The sequence below is a fragment of the Miniopterus schreibersii genome, assembly GCF_964146895.1.
Source record: "Miniopterus schreibersii genome assembly, chromosome: 15".
Taxonomy (NCBI): domain Eukaryota; kingdom Metazoa; phylum Chordata; class Mammalia; order Chiroptera; family Miniopteridae; genus Miniopterus; species Miniopterus schreibersii.
The window spans coordinates 51,317,293-51,333,266 of record NC_138115.1 but is presented as its reverse complement, the minus strand read 5'-3'; the positions used below and the strand labels follow the sequence as shown (position 1 = coordinate 51,333,266).

General features: G+C 50.4%; 1 protein-coding gene across 1 annotated transcript in view; it reads right to left on the bottom strand.

The window, feature by feature from the left end:
- The window catches only part of DOCK3 (dedicator of cytokinesis 3), a gene marked incomplete at its 5' end in the record, with an annotated part of 138,424 nt that overhangs the window by 19,295 nt on the left and 103,155 nt on the right, over positions 1-15,974 (bottom strand). The window contains 13 exons of the mRNA XM_081159497.1: positions 147-263; positions 383-466; positions 999-1,178; positions 1,624-1,710; positions 1,857-2,023; positions 3,220-3,361; positions 6,877-6,981; positions 8,329-8,415; positions 9,775-9,923; positions 12,087-12,180; positions 12,710-12,770; positions 15,051-15,146; positions 15,282-15,308. Of these exons, the coding sequence (XP_081015623.1) occupies positions 147-263; positions 383-466; positions 999-1,178; positions 1,624-1,710; positions 1,857-2,023; positions 3,220-3,361; positions 6,877-6,981; positions 8,329-8,415; positions 9,775-9,923; positions 12,087-12,180; positions 12,710-12,770; positions 15,051-15,146; positions 15,282-15,308 (1,396 nt within the window). The remainder of the gene's footprint in view (positions 1-146; positions 264-382; positions 467-998; positions 1,179-1,623; positions 1,711-1,856; positions 2,024-3,219; positions 3,362-6,876; positions 6,982-8,328; positions 8,416-9,774; positions 9,924-12,086; positions 12,181-12,709; positions 12,771-15,050; positions 15,147-15,281; positions 15,309-15,974) is intronic.

The following is a 15,974-nucleotide window of genomic DNA, read 5'->3' as shown; positions in this document are numbered from 1 at the left end:
TTCTAGATAAAATACCCACCTCTGTGGTGGAGACAGCTTTCCCTTCACCCTCCACCCCTGCCCATTTTCCTTCTGCTTGTTGCTCAGGTCTGGAGGGAGTGACACCTGGTTCTACTGCAGCAGAGGCAGGGCAGGCAACAGCTTACATGGTAGAGACTGGCCCGCATCATCTGGAACTGATCGATCAGCTTCTTATGCAGAGGGCGCATTTCTGGGTGCACAAACTTCTCGTGAACTGCCAGCCCAACTCCAAGGACATGGACCTATTAGGTGACAGACCATGCCACTCTGTTAGCCAGGGAGCAGCCCTTGAGAACTGCAGCCACTCTGGCACATGGCCTTTCCCTCCTGGCCACTGGCCTCTAAGCCCTGCAAGACATACCTGTTCCTGCATGAGCTCCTTGAGCTGGGTGATCTTCTCAGCATCTCCTGGGTGCTTGGTGATGTAATCTTTATCAAAGAAAGCCTGTGAAAGGAAAGGCCAAGTCTGGAAGACTCTTCCCAAGACTACTACTTAGAGGAGCCCAGCAAGCTCGAGTGTGAAGGTGCCACCTGAAAGGCAATCAGGCTATCTCCTCACAGGTACACATACCAATGCATCTCTAGTGGCCTGCTTGAACCTCCTGCAATCACAGGTATGTTTTTGGTATCTAAGAAGGACCGATGATGGTTAAGGCATCTAAGCCTGGATGCTAGTCCTATCCTGCAGGGCTGGTGGCCAGGGTGTGGTGGTGTGCCTTAGCCAGCCCCCAACTCACTTCTTGTGAAGGGTTGGGTTCCAGGATTCCTCTTGGGGGCCACTTAACATGCTTCCAGAATCAGAAGGATTACCTATCTGGCAGAGTTTAGAGAATAAAAAGAAGAACCCTCCCAGAGCTGTGCCAAAAAAACAGGGAGAAGGGACCTTAAGCCTCATCTAGGACCATCGTCAGCCAGCTGAGGCACAGCGGGGAGAGGGGCAGTTGGGAAGGCTGCCCTAGGAAGCTGAGGCCACTCACCTCTTGGTAGCGCGCGATGCCTCCATTGACCGCAGCATCGATGACGCCATTCAGGCACATGCTGAGCAGGCTGACGTTGCCATGCACCTGCTTGTGCTGGTACTGGCCAATCAGCGCCCGCAGCTCCTGGTTCTTGTTCTCCACAACTTGGATGGCGTTCTCCAGAGGGCTCACCTCCACCTGAGGGCACAGCACACAGTATCATCACAGGCATGGCAACCCCTCCCTCATCACAGTCCTGTGGAGTTGCTTCCCTGACCTTGTTCCTGTGGACTCGGCTCCCTGGGCCCTTCCTAACTTTCTCTGCTGACTTGTAAGTACTGAGAAGTGCGGCCAGTAGTGAAAAGAAATGGTTCTGAGGCCAGGGAGCTCTGGCTTTCGGAGCCTCGGAGGACAGTTTCCTCATCTGAAAACTAGGAGACTAAAAGTACCTGCTGACTCGGGGTGTTGTGAGGACTAACTGAGGAGGTGCACAAAGCCCCGGCGCAGGACTAGCCTGCGGGAGCCTAGGCCAGGCAGGGGGCCAAAGCTTGCTCCTTCTTCCTCCAGTCCTTAGAGGAAGGTTCCCAAAGCCAGGGCCAAGGGAGCAGCTGTGAAGATCAGCCCCACCTGCAGCATGGCTCACCAGTTCCCTCCTCTCCACTTCAAACCACCGAGAGATGCCCGGCAAGCTATGCGTCAGGGTCAGCGTGGTGCGCTCGATCCACAGGCTCTGCAGGAGGGCACAGGTAGGTACAGGCATTAGGCAATTTTTGCCATACCCGCCTGCCCAAAGGATAACGCAGGGACAGGTTCCCAAGAAAGTGGGGCTCGCCCTGCTCACTAGGAGCACTGCCCAGCTTTCCTAGATTGGTTCACCTTGAATTCATTGTCCTTGTCCTTGGGGCCTTTGTGAAAAGGCCTGTCGTACCGGAACTTCCTCACGTTGTTGACACGGTAGAAGCTCTTGACGCGATCCGGGACCCTGTCCATCTGCAGGACATCCACGTAATCTGGAATGGGCGTCACTGCGTAGATCTGCAAGTCTGGGAAGGAAGTGAAGGGGAAATCCAGACTTCCAAAGAGGTGAACCTGAGTGGGTGACCCATGCCATCCCCAAAGGAGAGAGGAACATCACAGCCTCTGTTCCCTCCTGAAGGACAGGTTAGTGCTCAGGGGGTTGGTCAGGCCCAAGCACGGTCAGAGTCTCCCAATCTGCAGCCCTTCCCTGAGCCTGAGGCGCCTCCTGAGGATACAGCCAGGCAAAGCCGTCAAACCCCAAGAGTTCTCCAGCCCCTTTTATTCACGAGGTGAAGGGGTCAGGGGTCAGATGCCCACCCCACAGGAGTGAGAAAGTTGCCCAGGCCTGGGCCTGCCCACTGCAAGTAAACTATTTACTGTAAAACAACATTTTAATAAAATATTCTTGCCCGGCCAGCATGGCTCAGTGGTTGAGCGTCGACCTATCAACCAGGCAGTTATGGTTTGATTCCCGGTTGGGGCACATGCCCTGGTTGTGGGCTTGATCCCTGGTGGGGGATGTGCAGGAGGCAGCTGATCAATGACTCTCTCACATCATTGATGTTTCTCTCTCTCCCTCTCCTTCTCTCTGAAATCAATTAAAAAAATATTTAAAAAAAATTCTTTGGGGGTCTTTGTGGAGAGATAACATATGGAAGTCCACCTGCCCTCTCCTCCCCCAGAACAAGCTGGCCACAGTCATGAGGTCTCCAAAGAAGCTGTGTGAGGGGCATGAGGGGCCAGTGTGACCCCAAGACCACAGGCACTCCCCATCTTCTCCCCACTCCCTCCGTTCCATCCCCAGAGCCTCACCTCAGTCCTCCTGACAGATACTTGGGATAGTAACAGATGCACACAGGAGTGCAGCAGGGCACAGAACTAGTGATGTCCCTGTGGCAACAGTCCTGGTGGGACCCCAAATCACCCTACACAGTGATTGCTCCTGATTGCCTAGGAAGGCCCGTCAGAGAGCAGGGTGGGGACAGGCAGCAGGCAGCCTGAGAGGTAAAGGCCCCTTGAGGGCTAAGGGCACGCCAGGGCCTCCTCTGTGAGGCATGAGTGCCCTGGTAAGTGTGGGCTTAGTGATGAGGACACGCTCTGGTTCAGGACTTATGGATAACCTAGACTATAAGGCCAACAACATGGAAGGGAGACAGCTGACTGGATGGGCCTCACCTTACAGGGCCCCAGCCTTCTTTCCCCACCAAGTGTGAAAGGATACACTGGGCATCACACTGCAGGATGGTGTCGTCGGGGTGGTTGGGGTGCTGCATGGCAACGGCCTGTGGAAACTCGCTGAGCATCCTCTGCTGGAAGGCCTCCAGCCTCTCATAGTCATGGCCGCGGCACACATATTCTTTGTTCTGTGGCAAAGAGGAGAGCACTCTATGCCCTGCCTACAGCCCCACCTCCACAAGGGAGTCAGCAGTTACTCATCTCACAAACAAGTCCTCGGAGCCCTGTCTACACTCAGTCCCTGTCCTAAGGGAGTTGATGGTCAGGAAGGGGGAGGGGAAGAAGGGACAAATGCACCAGGATGTAGCAGCTGGGAGGGGTCACAGGCTGCAGGAAGCTTGGAGGAGGGGGGAACCCAGGAAGAGGTGCAAGGTAGGGGTGAGATTCTGGAAAAAGCCATGCCTGGAAAGAGTCCTGAATGGCCCAGCTGGGTTAGCCTGGTAGAGAAGAGAGGGGAGAGGCAGCCTACATGGGTACAGTGACAACCAGGGCAACAACAGCCAAGACAGGAAAGGTGCAGCTGGAAAGAAGGTATGTGTGGAGAACTTGTGGGTGGGTGACTGGAGAGGTCTGCAGGTGTGTGCTTTTGAAGGGTCACTTTTGTCAGCTGGGAGAAACCATCTAAATGTTGTCCAGTGGCCAGTAGGTATTCAGGAATTGTTTATCGCAGCAATTCCTTGACAAATGTCTCAGGAAAACACACTGGTATAATTCTAAATACACATTACTTAAAACCTGCATTATATCATATTTGGTTTGGGTTAGGTCTCATTTTCCCCCCTTTGTGGACTGAAGTCATGACAAGGCACCCTCAACTCTGCTGTTTGTCTACCTCACAGCTGGGGGAGGTTCCTCTGAAGCCCTCTGGTCACATCCCTCTGCCTGCCCAGCAGCTACCTTATCCACTTTGACAAAGTAGTGTCAGGCACTGGCAGCCCCTCTCGGCATGTCTTTAAGGGAACAGATGGGAAGAAATTCCACAGGGCCAGCTTTCGCTTCCTAGTACAGGGACGATCACAGCCAGGCCTTGGAGGACCTCAGCCTTTTAGGAATAGGGTATGTCCCCCCTTCCACTGTTCTCTTACTAAGGGAGAACTCAAGATAAGGCTGGGCCACATGTCTGGATGGATCAAGGGAAGGGCAACACCAGAATTGAAGTCAAGGTCAGAAGAGGCAGGTTGGCCTCTCCAGTGGAACAGAACAGTGGTCAAAGGACAGCAACACTTCTAAGCCCCTTGCCTGATAAGCAGAACTGACAAAAAACGTAATTATGAAGAAGTGGTGTTTTCATATCCACTCACAAAGGTACAATCCTCACCAGTATCTGTTCACAGGTCAAATGAAGAGAAACAGATTCCCCTAAGAAGGCAGGGCTGGATGTTTTCCTGTCTCTGTGCAGATTATTAGATAATCAGGCTTGTGAAGTGAGGTAGGCAGATGGTCCAGAGAAACCAAGCTGACAGAGCTAAAGTAATCGGTGGCCTATGTGCTCAGGGAAGACCCAGCAGAAGGAAAGCACATAGCGTTGACCTTGAGGCTTGTTGTCAGTTTCAGGTTTGCTCAGGCGAGAGCCCCCGCACCCCGACACAAGACAGATCTGGCTGCTACTGCTTTGCACATGGTCCTTGCCATCTACAAGGCAAACAGCTATCTCCTCTGCAACTTCTTCCATTTGCCACAGATGAACTGCGCAGTGAAGAGAAGGGAGGGCAGTGTGTGGCTGGGCAAGGCTGATTTGTATGCATGAAACATTGCTCCTAGGGACTACTACTTATGCAGACATAGGGACAGATTGACAGGTGACATTTCCCAACAGCCCTTGCTATTCTTCTTCCATTACTGGCACCCTTGAAACCACATCTGAACATTCAGACTGTCACTGCAGCAGCGTTATCTGGGTGGCTCAGGTACAGGTTCTATGCCAGGTCCCACTTCGCATAATGCTCTGAGAACCCTGAGACACTGATGTGCCCCGTGACATGAGCATGAGGGGTGGGAGCCAGGTTGAACCATGACTGAGACCTCCTGTTTGGCAGGGACAAAAATGAGGGACACCAGGGCCTGGTTTTGTATCACATCCAAAATAATGATGCTTTGGAGTAAATTGTGGTTTATGATATATAAATAATGGGACTGAAAAGGAGAATAAAATGACAATAAAGCATACTTTGCAAACGTGAAATGAAAAAGAAATTACAGGGCCAGAATCATTTGTCAAAGGACTTTCTAGAGGTGCTTTTGGTTTCTAATTTTTGTAGAATCCCTTCTTCCTCTCTGCTGACTTCTATCTACCTCCATTGCTGTTGCATGATCTATGCTGATGTGGGCAACAGATATGCCACTTCTGAAATGCCTGGGCCTATGGTGCCTGGAGGGTGAAGGAGGCCGAGCCTTCCTGAGGAGGTCCTCCACTAACTCATATTCTGCTACCAGAATCACTCCTGTGGAATAGAATTAAGAGCTTCCTGGGGATCACAATTATTAGTGTGTGCTGGCTGTCCCCATCAGCATTATTAGTTCCTACAGAAATCATTTTTCTTTTTAGCCCAAGAACTGTGCAAACTGACCTGCCTCACATCTGAGATGCGGTTAGCCTGGACTGGCTTTTTAAAAGGAGCACTAAGTACAGATGACCTCTGATGTGCTTATTACCAAGCTTATTATCGCTCACTGGCTAAAGAGATTTCTCCAGTAAGACAGGATCCCAAACATATCAAAGGGATTCTATGAATTTCCCATCTGCTTATTGAGACTTGTGGACACTGAACTTTAGTCAGATATTGGAACTGGTGATAATCAGAGCTCATCTTCGGTCTCAACTGCAGCCCCAGGGCCCTTTCATAAGCACAGCTTCACAGAGGTCATCTGAGAAGGACATATCCCTATGGGCTATAGCCCACAAGCCCAGGTTGACTCCTCCTGGAGCCTCTGGGTTGTGTTGAATAAAAAAGAAAATCACAACTTTTCAACTGGTGTCAGGACGTCTATGCTCATTCACTCCCTCCACTGTTTATATCCCAGCCCACCCTTCCAGGCAACAGTGGAGAAAAATGTCTGTTTTCATCCTGGGGAGAGAAATAACTGCCCAGAAAGGCTTTCCACAGCCAAACCCAATGTTTGACAACTCTCACAAGCCCCAGGAGTGAAGGGGACTGTCTTCCGAGTTGTCTCAAATCAACAGTTCTCCATCCTGGCTGCACAGCCTACAGTGCAACCATGGGGAAGAGTCATTATCTTAACTGGTGAACCCTAGAGGCCAACCTACTGCTGAGGTCAGGGCTGTACTAGTGTCCTATCTGGCTGACACAGTCACAGTGGAGGATTCTAGGCACTGAGAGCGAACGCTGGAAGGTTTCTAAACATACTTATGTGACATTCTCAGACCCAGGTCATTTCCTGCAGGAATTTGGTTGATCTAGTAAGAAAACCACCCTCATGTTTCAGGTAGCTACAAAACAGTACAGCAGGGCAAAACACGGTCTAAAATAGGCAGCCAGTCCAGGCAGGTAAAGCCAAATGCCTTTTGTTGGCTTAGTCCTTCAAAAAGAAGTGTTCAGTACAACAGGGAAAAAAGTTCACACAAAAAAGAGGACAGGTAACACGAATTCTGTGTGAAATAGCTGTGACTACCTCATGGACTCACCCGAAGGAAGAAAGGAAACTTCCTGCCATAGAAGCCGACCCGAAAGAACTCAGGCTCCAGGCGCTGCTGCTCCATGATGCTATCATAGTAGCTGGCTTCCATTTTCTGTGAAGAGAAAGGCAGTGGCCTCAGGTTGGCTTGACTGCTAGTGGTCTACAGCAAGTCATCCAGGCCCAAGCAGACATTGTCTTTTATAAAGAGAACACAGCAACTCAGTCTAGATGAGAAGTGAGCCCCCAGCCATGACCAGCCTCCTCTTCCATTGTCATCTGATGGTGGGGTGGGGACAGGCCTGCCCTGCAGCCCCGATAGGCTGCTCTGTGTGTCCTTCCCAGTGGGTGGACCCAGCTCCACAGAGACCCAGGCTTCTTGCACTTTCAGAGGCACATGTTTATCATGTGCATTTAACTCCCCTCCCCCGCCCGGGATTTCTGGTTTTGACTGATTCTATACCAACTGACCCTGGGCTGGTGTTACTTATAGGTGGCTAACAGCAAATCTCAGCACCATTTTGCATTAGTCCAACTGCGGTGCTTTTATTCATCTATCATGTAGCTAAAAAGGCTAATAGAGTGAGGGAGCCTCAATTGCATCACTGGTACTAGTTCCAATTTAGGAGACTTTAAACTTTAAAAGTTGAACTACTATCCATGATGTCTGGCATTTCCAAGGTACGTAAATTTTTAGTCTTGGCTGACCCGGCTCTACATTCAGAAAAACTCACTGGACTCTGACTGAGAAGAAAGCTCTAATGTATTTAATCGAGCCTGCCTGCCAGGAAGGAGAGGCCTTCAAAGACCAGTCAAGAAGCTAATGCTAGAGAACCATGCCTATTATATAAGCCCAAGTCCCAATTGGGATCAGAGAATGCAGTAGACTAGCCACACTGATAAGGGTGCAGGAGGGTGAGCTGAGATTGCTGACCTCTCATTGAACTCAGCAGCTGTTATGATTCAGAACACAGCACCAGCAACTAGGGAAAATTTGGTTGAGACCTTCAAAGTCCATAGGACATTTCACTTAATTTTTGAATATTTTGCTTCAAAGGAGGGAGTAAGAATGAGGTGCTTGAAAGTGACCAGGAGCTATAGCAGGGAAAGATGTTGCCAAGTTTTCAGAGGAAGCTTCCTTGAACAAAATGATTTCAGGAACAGCTTCTTCATGAAGTCACACTGCTGCCTCCTCCTGGGTCCCCTGCTCTACCCGGTGTATGCTTCTCCTGTCCCTAAGCACCAGTCTGGATCATATAGTCATTCATCAAGTATGTGTTTTGGTTCCCCAGACAAACTGCAAGGATCCGGAAGGCAAAAACCTTGGCTTCTGCTCCTCCTTAATGTCCAATAGCACGGAATCAAAGGGCTGGGACTGCAGTGAATGCTCACTTGGAAAGTGATGCCAGCGGAGTCCTGGCACCTCCAGTTCAGGTTGGGGTGGGGAAGGGGCAGAGCTCACCCGAATCCAGCTGAGGCTCTGGTAATCGTAGAGGCTCTCATACTGACAGGCCAGCTCCCTGCACAGTGGGATTCCAAACTCCCAGCTCTGTATCAGAAAGAGGAACAAGCTTTAGCACCCCAGACATCTTCAGAAGGGCCTGATCCCACATCAAACACATTGGAGGACACAACCAAAGGCCTCCTGTAACTAACTCATGTGTCACAGAGAACATACACTCAAAACCAACTTGCAGAGTACAGAACACCACGGCTTTCCAGCTTAAGGCACAGCTCTCAGGTTTCCACTCAATGTCTCCACCTTCAAGAGGCCTTTTCCCTGACTACCTTGTCAAGGTCAGGCACTTCTATTCTGTTTCATTACTCTGACGTCATCTTATTTAAAAACAGTATTTACATTTTTGCTTCATTAGTCTCAATTAGATGATAAACTGCATGAGGGCAGAAGCCCTTATTTACTTTATCCTCAAAGTCTAGAGCAGTACTAGGCTCCCTAGCTGGTTTGGCTCAGTGGTTGGAGTGTCAGCCTGCGGACTGAAGGGTCTTGGGTTTGAGTCCTGTCAAGGGCACGTACCTCAGTGGCAGGCTTGAACCCATGTGCGGGAGGCAACCAATCGATATGTCTCTTTCACATCAATGCCCCCCCCCTCTGAAAAGCAATGGATAAATTCTACTTGGGTGACGATTAAAAACAAAACAAAACAAAACAAAACAAAACAAAACAAAAAAACCGATTTCCATTCAAGTCAGAGACAGCCACTATAGCTCCCTGAATAATCCAATTTCAGTCTTAAGAACACGCTTAAAGCTGAATAATGAAAGAACACCTTCAACAAGTTACATGCTCCAGCCTTTCCAGTGTATGGGCCACAAGCAAAGGTGGTGGGCAGAGGGCCCACCAGGAGCTCTCCCAGAGACGGGAGCACAATGGCCTCCCGAGAACCCCAAGGAAGCCTGAGCCAGTGCTAACAATGCCTGCCAATCCCGAAACATCGAGTCCAATGGAGGATAACCCCAATAAAAAGGCCTAGGCTGTGCTGTGAAGAAGAGAAATCCAAGACAAGAACAGGTACCAGTAAGAGGCAGTACAAGGATCCTTTGGCTAGGGTTAAAATCCATCCACTTCCACAGCCCAGTTTCTATAGCAGATTAGGAAGTCGCATCTAGTAAACATAAGTGGGGGCCCAGAAGCCCTGCTGTAGGAGCATTAACATTTACAGATGTGCAAAGCTGGTATGTGGAGTTGTCTCTTACACCCCCAAACTGTAACTGGCTTCCAAACACAGAATCAGCTGTCCCCCCACAAGAGAAAATCATGCTGCCTCCAAATCTGATGCACTCACATGAGCATCCACCCACTCACCACCTCACGTACCACGCTCCACAGCTGCTGTCGTCCGTGTTGCAGCAGAAGCTGAGGGGCTGACCGCTGGCCTAATGACCCTACCTTGCCTTTGTTGAAGTAGTGGATGATCTTGCGGCACAGCCCCTCCTTCCGCTGCCACTCAGTCTGAGATGGGTAGTGGAGGAATTCCCGTAGAGGCCGCTCCTCCCACTGCAGCAGCTCACAGTACAGGAGCAGAGTGAACGCAGCCTCTGTGGGGACAGGCAGTGCGGAGGTCAAGGACTGGGCAGATGCCAAGGCAAGGCATGTACAGTCCAGGTCGGGACACTGGGTACCAAAGGTGAGACAGAGGAGCTGCCCAGCCAGCCAGTAACCCTTGACAACAGCATAAAAGAGCCAAAGATCCTGGTAGACACCTTCCTCCACTGCCTGGTCACTTGTTCTGGGCTCCAGATGCAGTATGGCCCAGCTACCTGAGAGTCTTTGCACAGGCTGCCTTGCTTTGGGAGACATGGACATGTCAGATAGAGCTCTTGGGGGTTTTTTGGCTCAATTGACTAGAGCTTTCTTTCCAGGCTTATCAGAACTGGCTCTTAGTTGGTGAGCACTGACCAAGGCTTCTCTCTGCCCTTCCTGAGCCAGCCTCAATGCCTCTACCTTTGCCTTCTGATCTCGGCGTGGCCCTGGGAATGACCCTTTCTCCTCATCTCTACTGCTTCTAAAAGGACCAGAGAGAGGAAGTTGAACAGTGATAAACGCATGATGGGCCTGGAGTCAGAAGCTCCATTCCTAGAGGAACCTAAAGTTGACACTGGACCCAGGGCAGAGACCCAGTGAAACCTTGCCCTACATGTGGAACCATTAGAGAGGGTTATATAAAACAACAGCTAAACACCATGGCTCCCTAAATTCCATGGAATGGGTCACAATGAACTATAGCTGTGGCTCAGGGTCCTCACTGCATCACCTGCTCTTTCCTGTTCTATCTGCTCATTTTTAGTGGTTCATCTCCTACTGGAAAGTTAATTAGTTCTAGCTTCTGTCTGGCCTTCAAGGCCCTACTCAGGTCTGTTCCCTGTGATTATGAAGAATCTAATTTCTAATTATTTTGTGGACCACTTCCAGCTTTAGCCAGGCCCACTTGCTCGCAGACTCTCCAGGCTCCTCCTCATCCTTGCCTCTCTGCCTGTCTTCTGGCCATGGGATCCTCCTGCCCAGGGATGCTCATGCTTCCTCCCTGGATCTGGGAAGCCTTCTGTCTCTGGGGACAAGCCCCTGGGCACTCAAGCCTCTGAAGCTTAGGAAACAATGTATTCTTTTCAGATGTCATTCCTGAGACCACCAGAGACAGCCTCCACCCTCTCTCTGTCCAAATCCCTGACCCAGCCTCTGTCATGGCCCTGTTCGCCAGTTTAGTAAATGCCGCGAATGATACATGGACTTTATCAGTCTATCACTTCGCTGCCCTTAGGGGGTTGCTGGGATTATGGGTGGAAGTGGATGTTGAGAATGGCAGAGCCAGCCCAGCCATCATTTAATTCTTGCCAAGCTGTGTACTCAGGAAAGGTGGCACCTATATGCCAACACTCGAACATCTAGAGATAAGGAAAAAGGTTCTGCGTTTCAATAGATCCATCTAATTCTGGTAACATCTGTGGATAATTGCTTGAAATCCTGGTCTCGCACACAAATTTAAGTCCTATGGCCCACAGGGAGATGTAGTGGCTGGTCACCAGGGAGGAAGGTGGCTATGTGAGGGGAACTCTGGTACAAGGTGATCAGGCAGGACTCATGATGCAGGGCAGTGCTCGGTAAACGTGCGTGACAGGCACACTGAAATGCTTCTAAATGCATTGTTAGAAAAGGCCTTTGTAATGGGCTGTGCTGCAGATACAACAAAAGTGTCGCCTGGAAGCCCTCTCCATGTTCTCCACTGGGAGCTCGATGTGGACTGCTGTGCAGCTGTAGGGGAAGAACCCAGAATTGCCAGCGAGTTCTAGAAGTCCAGGGGTAGGTGCATGTTCCTGTGCTATGGCCTCACGTAATTCCAGCTGTGAAGGCCTTTAGAAAGGTTCTGTGAGTGAGGAGTGACAGTGAGCTCAGGATGCTCTGAACCTGGCACCCAGAATCTGGAAGTCACCCAAGAGGCCTCAGGGGGTGAACAGGAGGCAAGGAGAACAGAACAGCAGCCTTGGGCAGCAGAGGACATGGCATGAGGCACAAGTGGAAGTTTCACCTGTTTTCTCCACCACCCATTACAAAGGAGTTGAGGGAAAGGAGTGAGGTGAGGGGGCAGCAAGGCCCCAACACTGCTAAGATCTGGCAGACACCAGTCCAGAGCCATTGTCTGCCAGCCGTGCACACCTGACCAGTCTGTCCTCATCGGGAGGCATGGCTCCCCCTCTCCCACTCACCTGTGTAGTTCTCAGCCTGCAAATGCATGTCACAAAGCTTATGGATATAGCGAATATACATCTCTTCTTTGTTAATCTCCGATTTGTAGAAGTTCTGTAAGAGAGAAGGAAATACACACGAAGATGGGAGAAGCTGCCACCTGTGGAGGCCATACCTGAGGTCCAGGCAGCAGGCCATAGCCCTGGTGTGCTGGGCAGGAGTGGAAGGGCAGGCCATGGAGGCAGCCAACACCAGAAAGCGAAAGGACCCACCAGAAGGCACATGGGCTTGGGGTGGAGCCACTGGCAGATCTGCAGGAGCCTGGAGTAGTGAGAAAGTAAGAGTGCCAGTGTAGACTGGGGATGCGGGTGGACTGGGAGTCAGGGTATGTCGGGGTTGGTGGGATCTTGCCAAGAGGCCAGGCTAGAGCTCTGTCCACAGAACTAGAAGATCATTTCATTCCTTTCCCAAGTGGGAATGTGACTGGAGAGGTACACATCTCCAAGATGCCAGTAACCAAGCTGATATCCTGTCTCAAGCTCTCAGGCTTACAGCCACATACTGCAGGAAGGCCAAGCCAATGGCACTGCAGGATGGAAATGATTCTACTAGGCAGACAGAAGGAAGAGCCATGTCCTCTCACCATCAGGTTCACGGTGCAGCCGATCTTCTTATTCTCCGTTTCCTCTCCTTTCATGCAGTCCCTGGAAGGGAGAGTGCAGATAAGTGTCCCATAGCATGATGCGGTGCCTCAGGGACAACACACAGAATTGTAGTGTTACTGAGGCATGAGTGTGACCCAACCCCAGGGATGCTCTCCAACCGGAACTGCTTCCCCAGGAGGACGAGCAGGGAAGGCTCTCCTAAAAGAGGCTTTTGAGGCATCTGGATGGGGCACTGTGCAGTGGGCTGGCTGTGCCTACACCAGTGGCTGGGCAGCCCTGTGTGACTGCAGGGACCTAGGAAAAGAAGGCCCCATGACCTCCAGTTGCCTCTTCCAGGTAGAGGTTCCAAGAGAGCCCCAAGAGCTTGAAAACCTTAGCTCTGTCCCTGTCCCAGGGCACTAAGAAAACCCTTCTAGGACTTGGCTTCCTAACCTGGGAAATACAGTTGCTAACAGTGAGCATTTTTACATCCAACACAGAATGTCTGGGATGCAGAAGTTGAAGACATTAACAGAGTTGAAAAGGTACTTCTCTGAGTACCTGCGGTTCATGCCAGTATAAAACTCTCACAGTACAGGTTCAAGTCATTCTGGAATACAACCTATTGATTATTTGTATAATAGATGTGTGTGTGTGTGTGTGTATACATACTTAGCTTTAAACAGCCACTTTCTTAGTGAGTTCTTGTTGAACTCAACTGCACTGGGGTAGAAGAGACTTCCTTGGTTCCTGCATAATCTTCCAGTAAGTTTATCTAATCAATATGTGCTACACACCTGCCAGGGACTATCAAGGTACCATGCAGGAAGCCAGGGTGATAAGGACAGGGTTCCTGTCCTTAAGGAGCTGGTTCCCTTCTGTTGGATGAGTCAGGTGACAAATGATCACCATCCAAGGTGACTCATGCTCTGCAAGAGGTGCAGAGACAGCCCACTAAGCTCCTGGCTGGGAAAGCCTCCTTGATGGGGTGGGGGTTAGAAAGCCAACTCTCGGAAGGACACACATTAGAGAAGCCTGAGGGAAGAATGTGAGTGGTAACCACATGGACGAAGGGATAGGGCATGGCTCTGGAGTCAGACAGATTTGAGTTCAAATCCTGGCAATGGCACTTCCTACCAATGGTATTTCTTCATTGGTAAAGATCACCCTTCAGGGCTGCTTATGATATTAAAGATAATGTTTGTACAGCACATAGTACATGGTATATTTTTAATAAATGGGAGCCATCATAAGCTCCCATTTTTTGGTTTCCTTTTATGCTAACAAGGAACATTGGGAGGCTGGGGTGCAAGGCATGGGTATTGAGCACTGGCAGGAGCCAGGGCCGGAGAGGTGAACCAAGACAACTTTATGAAGAGCCTTTGATGTCATGTGAAAGAGTCTGAACTTTGTGTTGAAGGTACTATCACTGAGACAGAAATGGAGAATGAACCTGGTTTGGCTGTGAGTTTGAGTTGCTTGTGCAAGGTAGAGGTCAAATAAGCAGCTAGAAGTAGGCCCTGGAGCCTAGGAAATTAATTCTGCTCTTTCTGGCAGGCCACAGTGAAGAGGGCCAACCTTTAGTAAATGTGGTGAGAGTTTTGCCCACCCATCCTCCCTGAATGGTGGCAGGTACAGGAAAGACTAGGGCTATGGCATGGACAAGGATATCCTCTGTTCTACAAGGGGCTCCCAAAAGGCCATCTGTGACCTCAGGAGGCCCAGGAAGAATGGTCTGAAGCTGACACAAGCACAGCTGCACTGCAGGAATAGGGGAAGATCAAGACGAGAGCACTTCTCTCAGGAATCCATTCACACATCCAGGCCGCTGCTCCGGACACCTGAGTCTTCTGCAGAGCAACACTTGGCCCAGCAGCACTTACTCAGCAGCAACTGATGGGGACCTAAGCTCGCTCACATTGCCTGATCCATGGGTGAAAATGCTTTTTGGTGTTTCCATGTCTTATAGCACAGAGGAGACAACTATTGCTTGGGGCTGGGTCTCCTCTTTCACTCCTCCTCATTCCTAACATCTTCTCGGTTCCAAAAGGCAAGCTGAGCCACCACACCCGAACTCTGCCGAGACAATACTAAGGCTATGGTGGTAGCTTCACTGTCACTTTCAGACTAATTCAAAAGCCATGAAATGACTGAGAAAGCAGGTTTTCATGAAAAAACTAATTTGGCCATCAGTAGATTCTTAATGACTGGTGATGGCACCCAGCACCAAAACAGTCCTCCCCCTGAAGGACACATGGTATCAGCTTTAAGGTCAAGAGACGCTCTTGCTACAGAGTATCCTGACCAGAGAAGAGGTCAGGTAGGTGCCTGTGAAGATACCTGTAGTCAAGAAGGCGTTCCATGAGGCGGGTGACTGAGGTCACAAAGGAAATGCCGGTCTCGCGCCATGTTTCCTGTTCAACCTTCTCCAGCAGGCTATTTGTGGGAAAGTGAGAGAAACAAACACAATACACAATTCATGAGCCTTCCCTGGGCACAGGGGTGAGATCCTAGAGCCCGTGGGGCAGTGATGGATCTGGAGACAGCAGACTTACCACACTGCAGTCTTACCTGGGGTAGGGCCCAAACAGCTGGGTTCTACTCCATGCAGCAGAAAGCAAGGACAAGGCAATTACCAAACTGGCAACAACAAATAAACATATTTTCCACTTTCCTGTACAAGATCCTAAGAATGCCACTGAACTGAGAGAGGGGTTTCGAAGCCCCAGCCTCTTTTGGTGCACACTGTGAGGTAAGGTCTGTTCTGAAGAAGCAGCTGAGTAAGAGTCTGCTGAGGGCTGGATCTGGCTTTGCCCACTGGCTTACTGCTTCAATCACCGCTTAGCGCCATCCTCAGCAAACATACAATCAATCTTTCATGCATAAGTGAAAGATTCCCACCAGTCATGACATGAGGCCCTCCAGGAATTACACCCACCATCTCCACTGTCAGGGGGTGCTCTATACAAACTGTGCCAGAGCCAGAGCTAAATGCCCAGGTCTTCTTCGCACTCGCCAGCCCCATACTCCTGCAGCCTCAGGACAGCCTCTGGTTTCTCCAAAGAGCCTGGCTTCTGAGATCCTCTGCCTTCCCACAGGGCTCTCCCAATTCCTTTCCATACTGACCCTAGCTCCCTAAGGTCATGAAAAGTCACCTAGATTGGCATGCCCAGCTAGGGGCACACCACTGGGGACTCATCCACAGCCTGAAAGCTGTTAACGCTGCTACGACAATGACTGCTCCCAAGCACAGAGTATACAGTC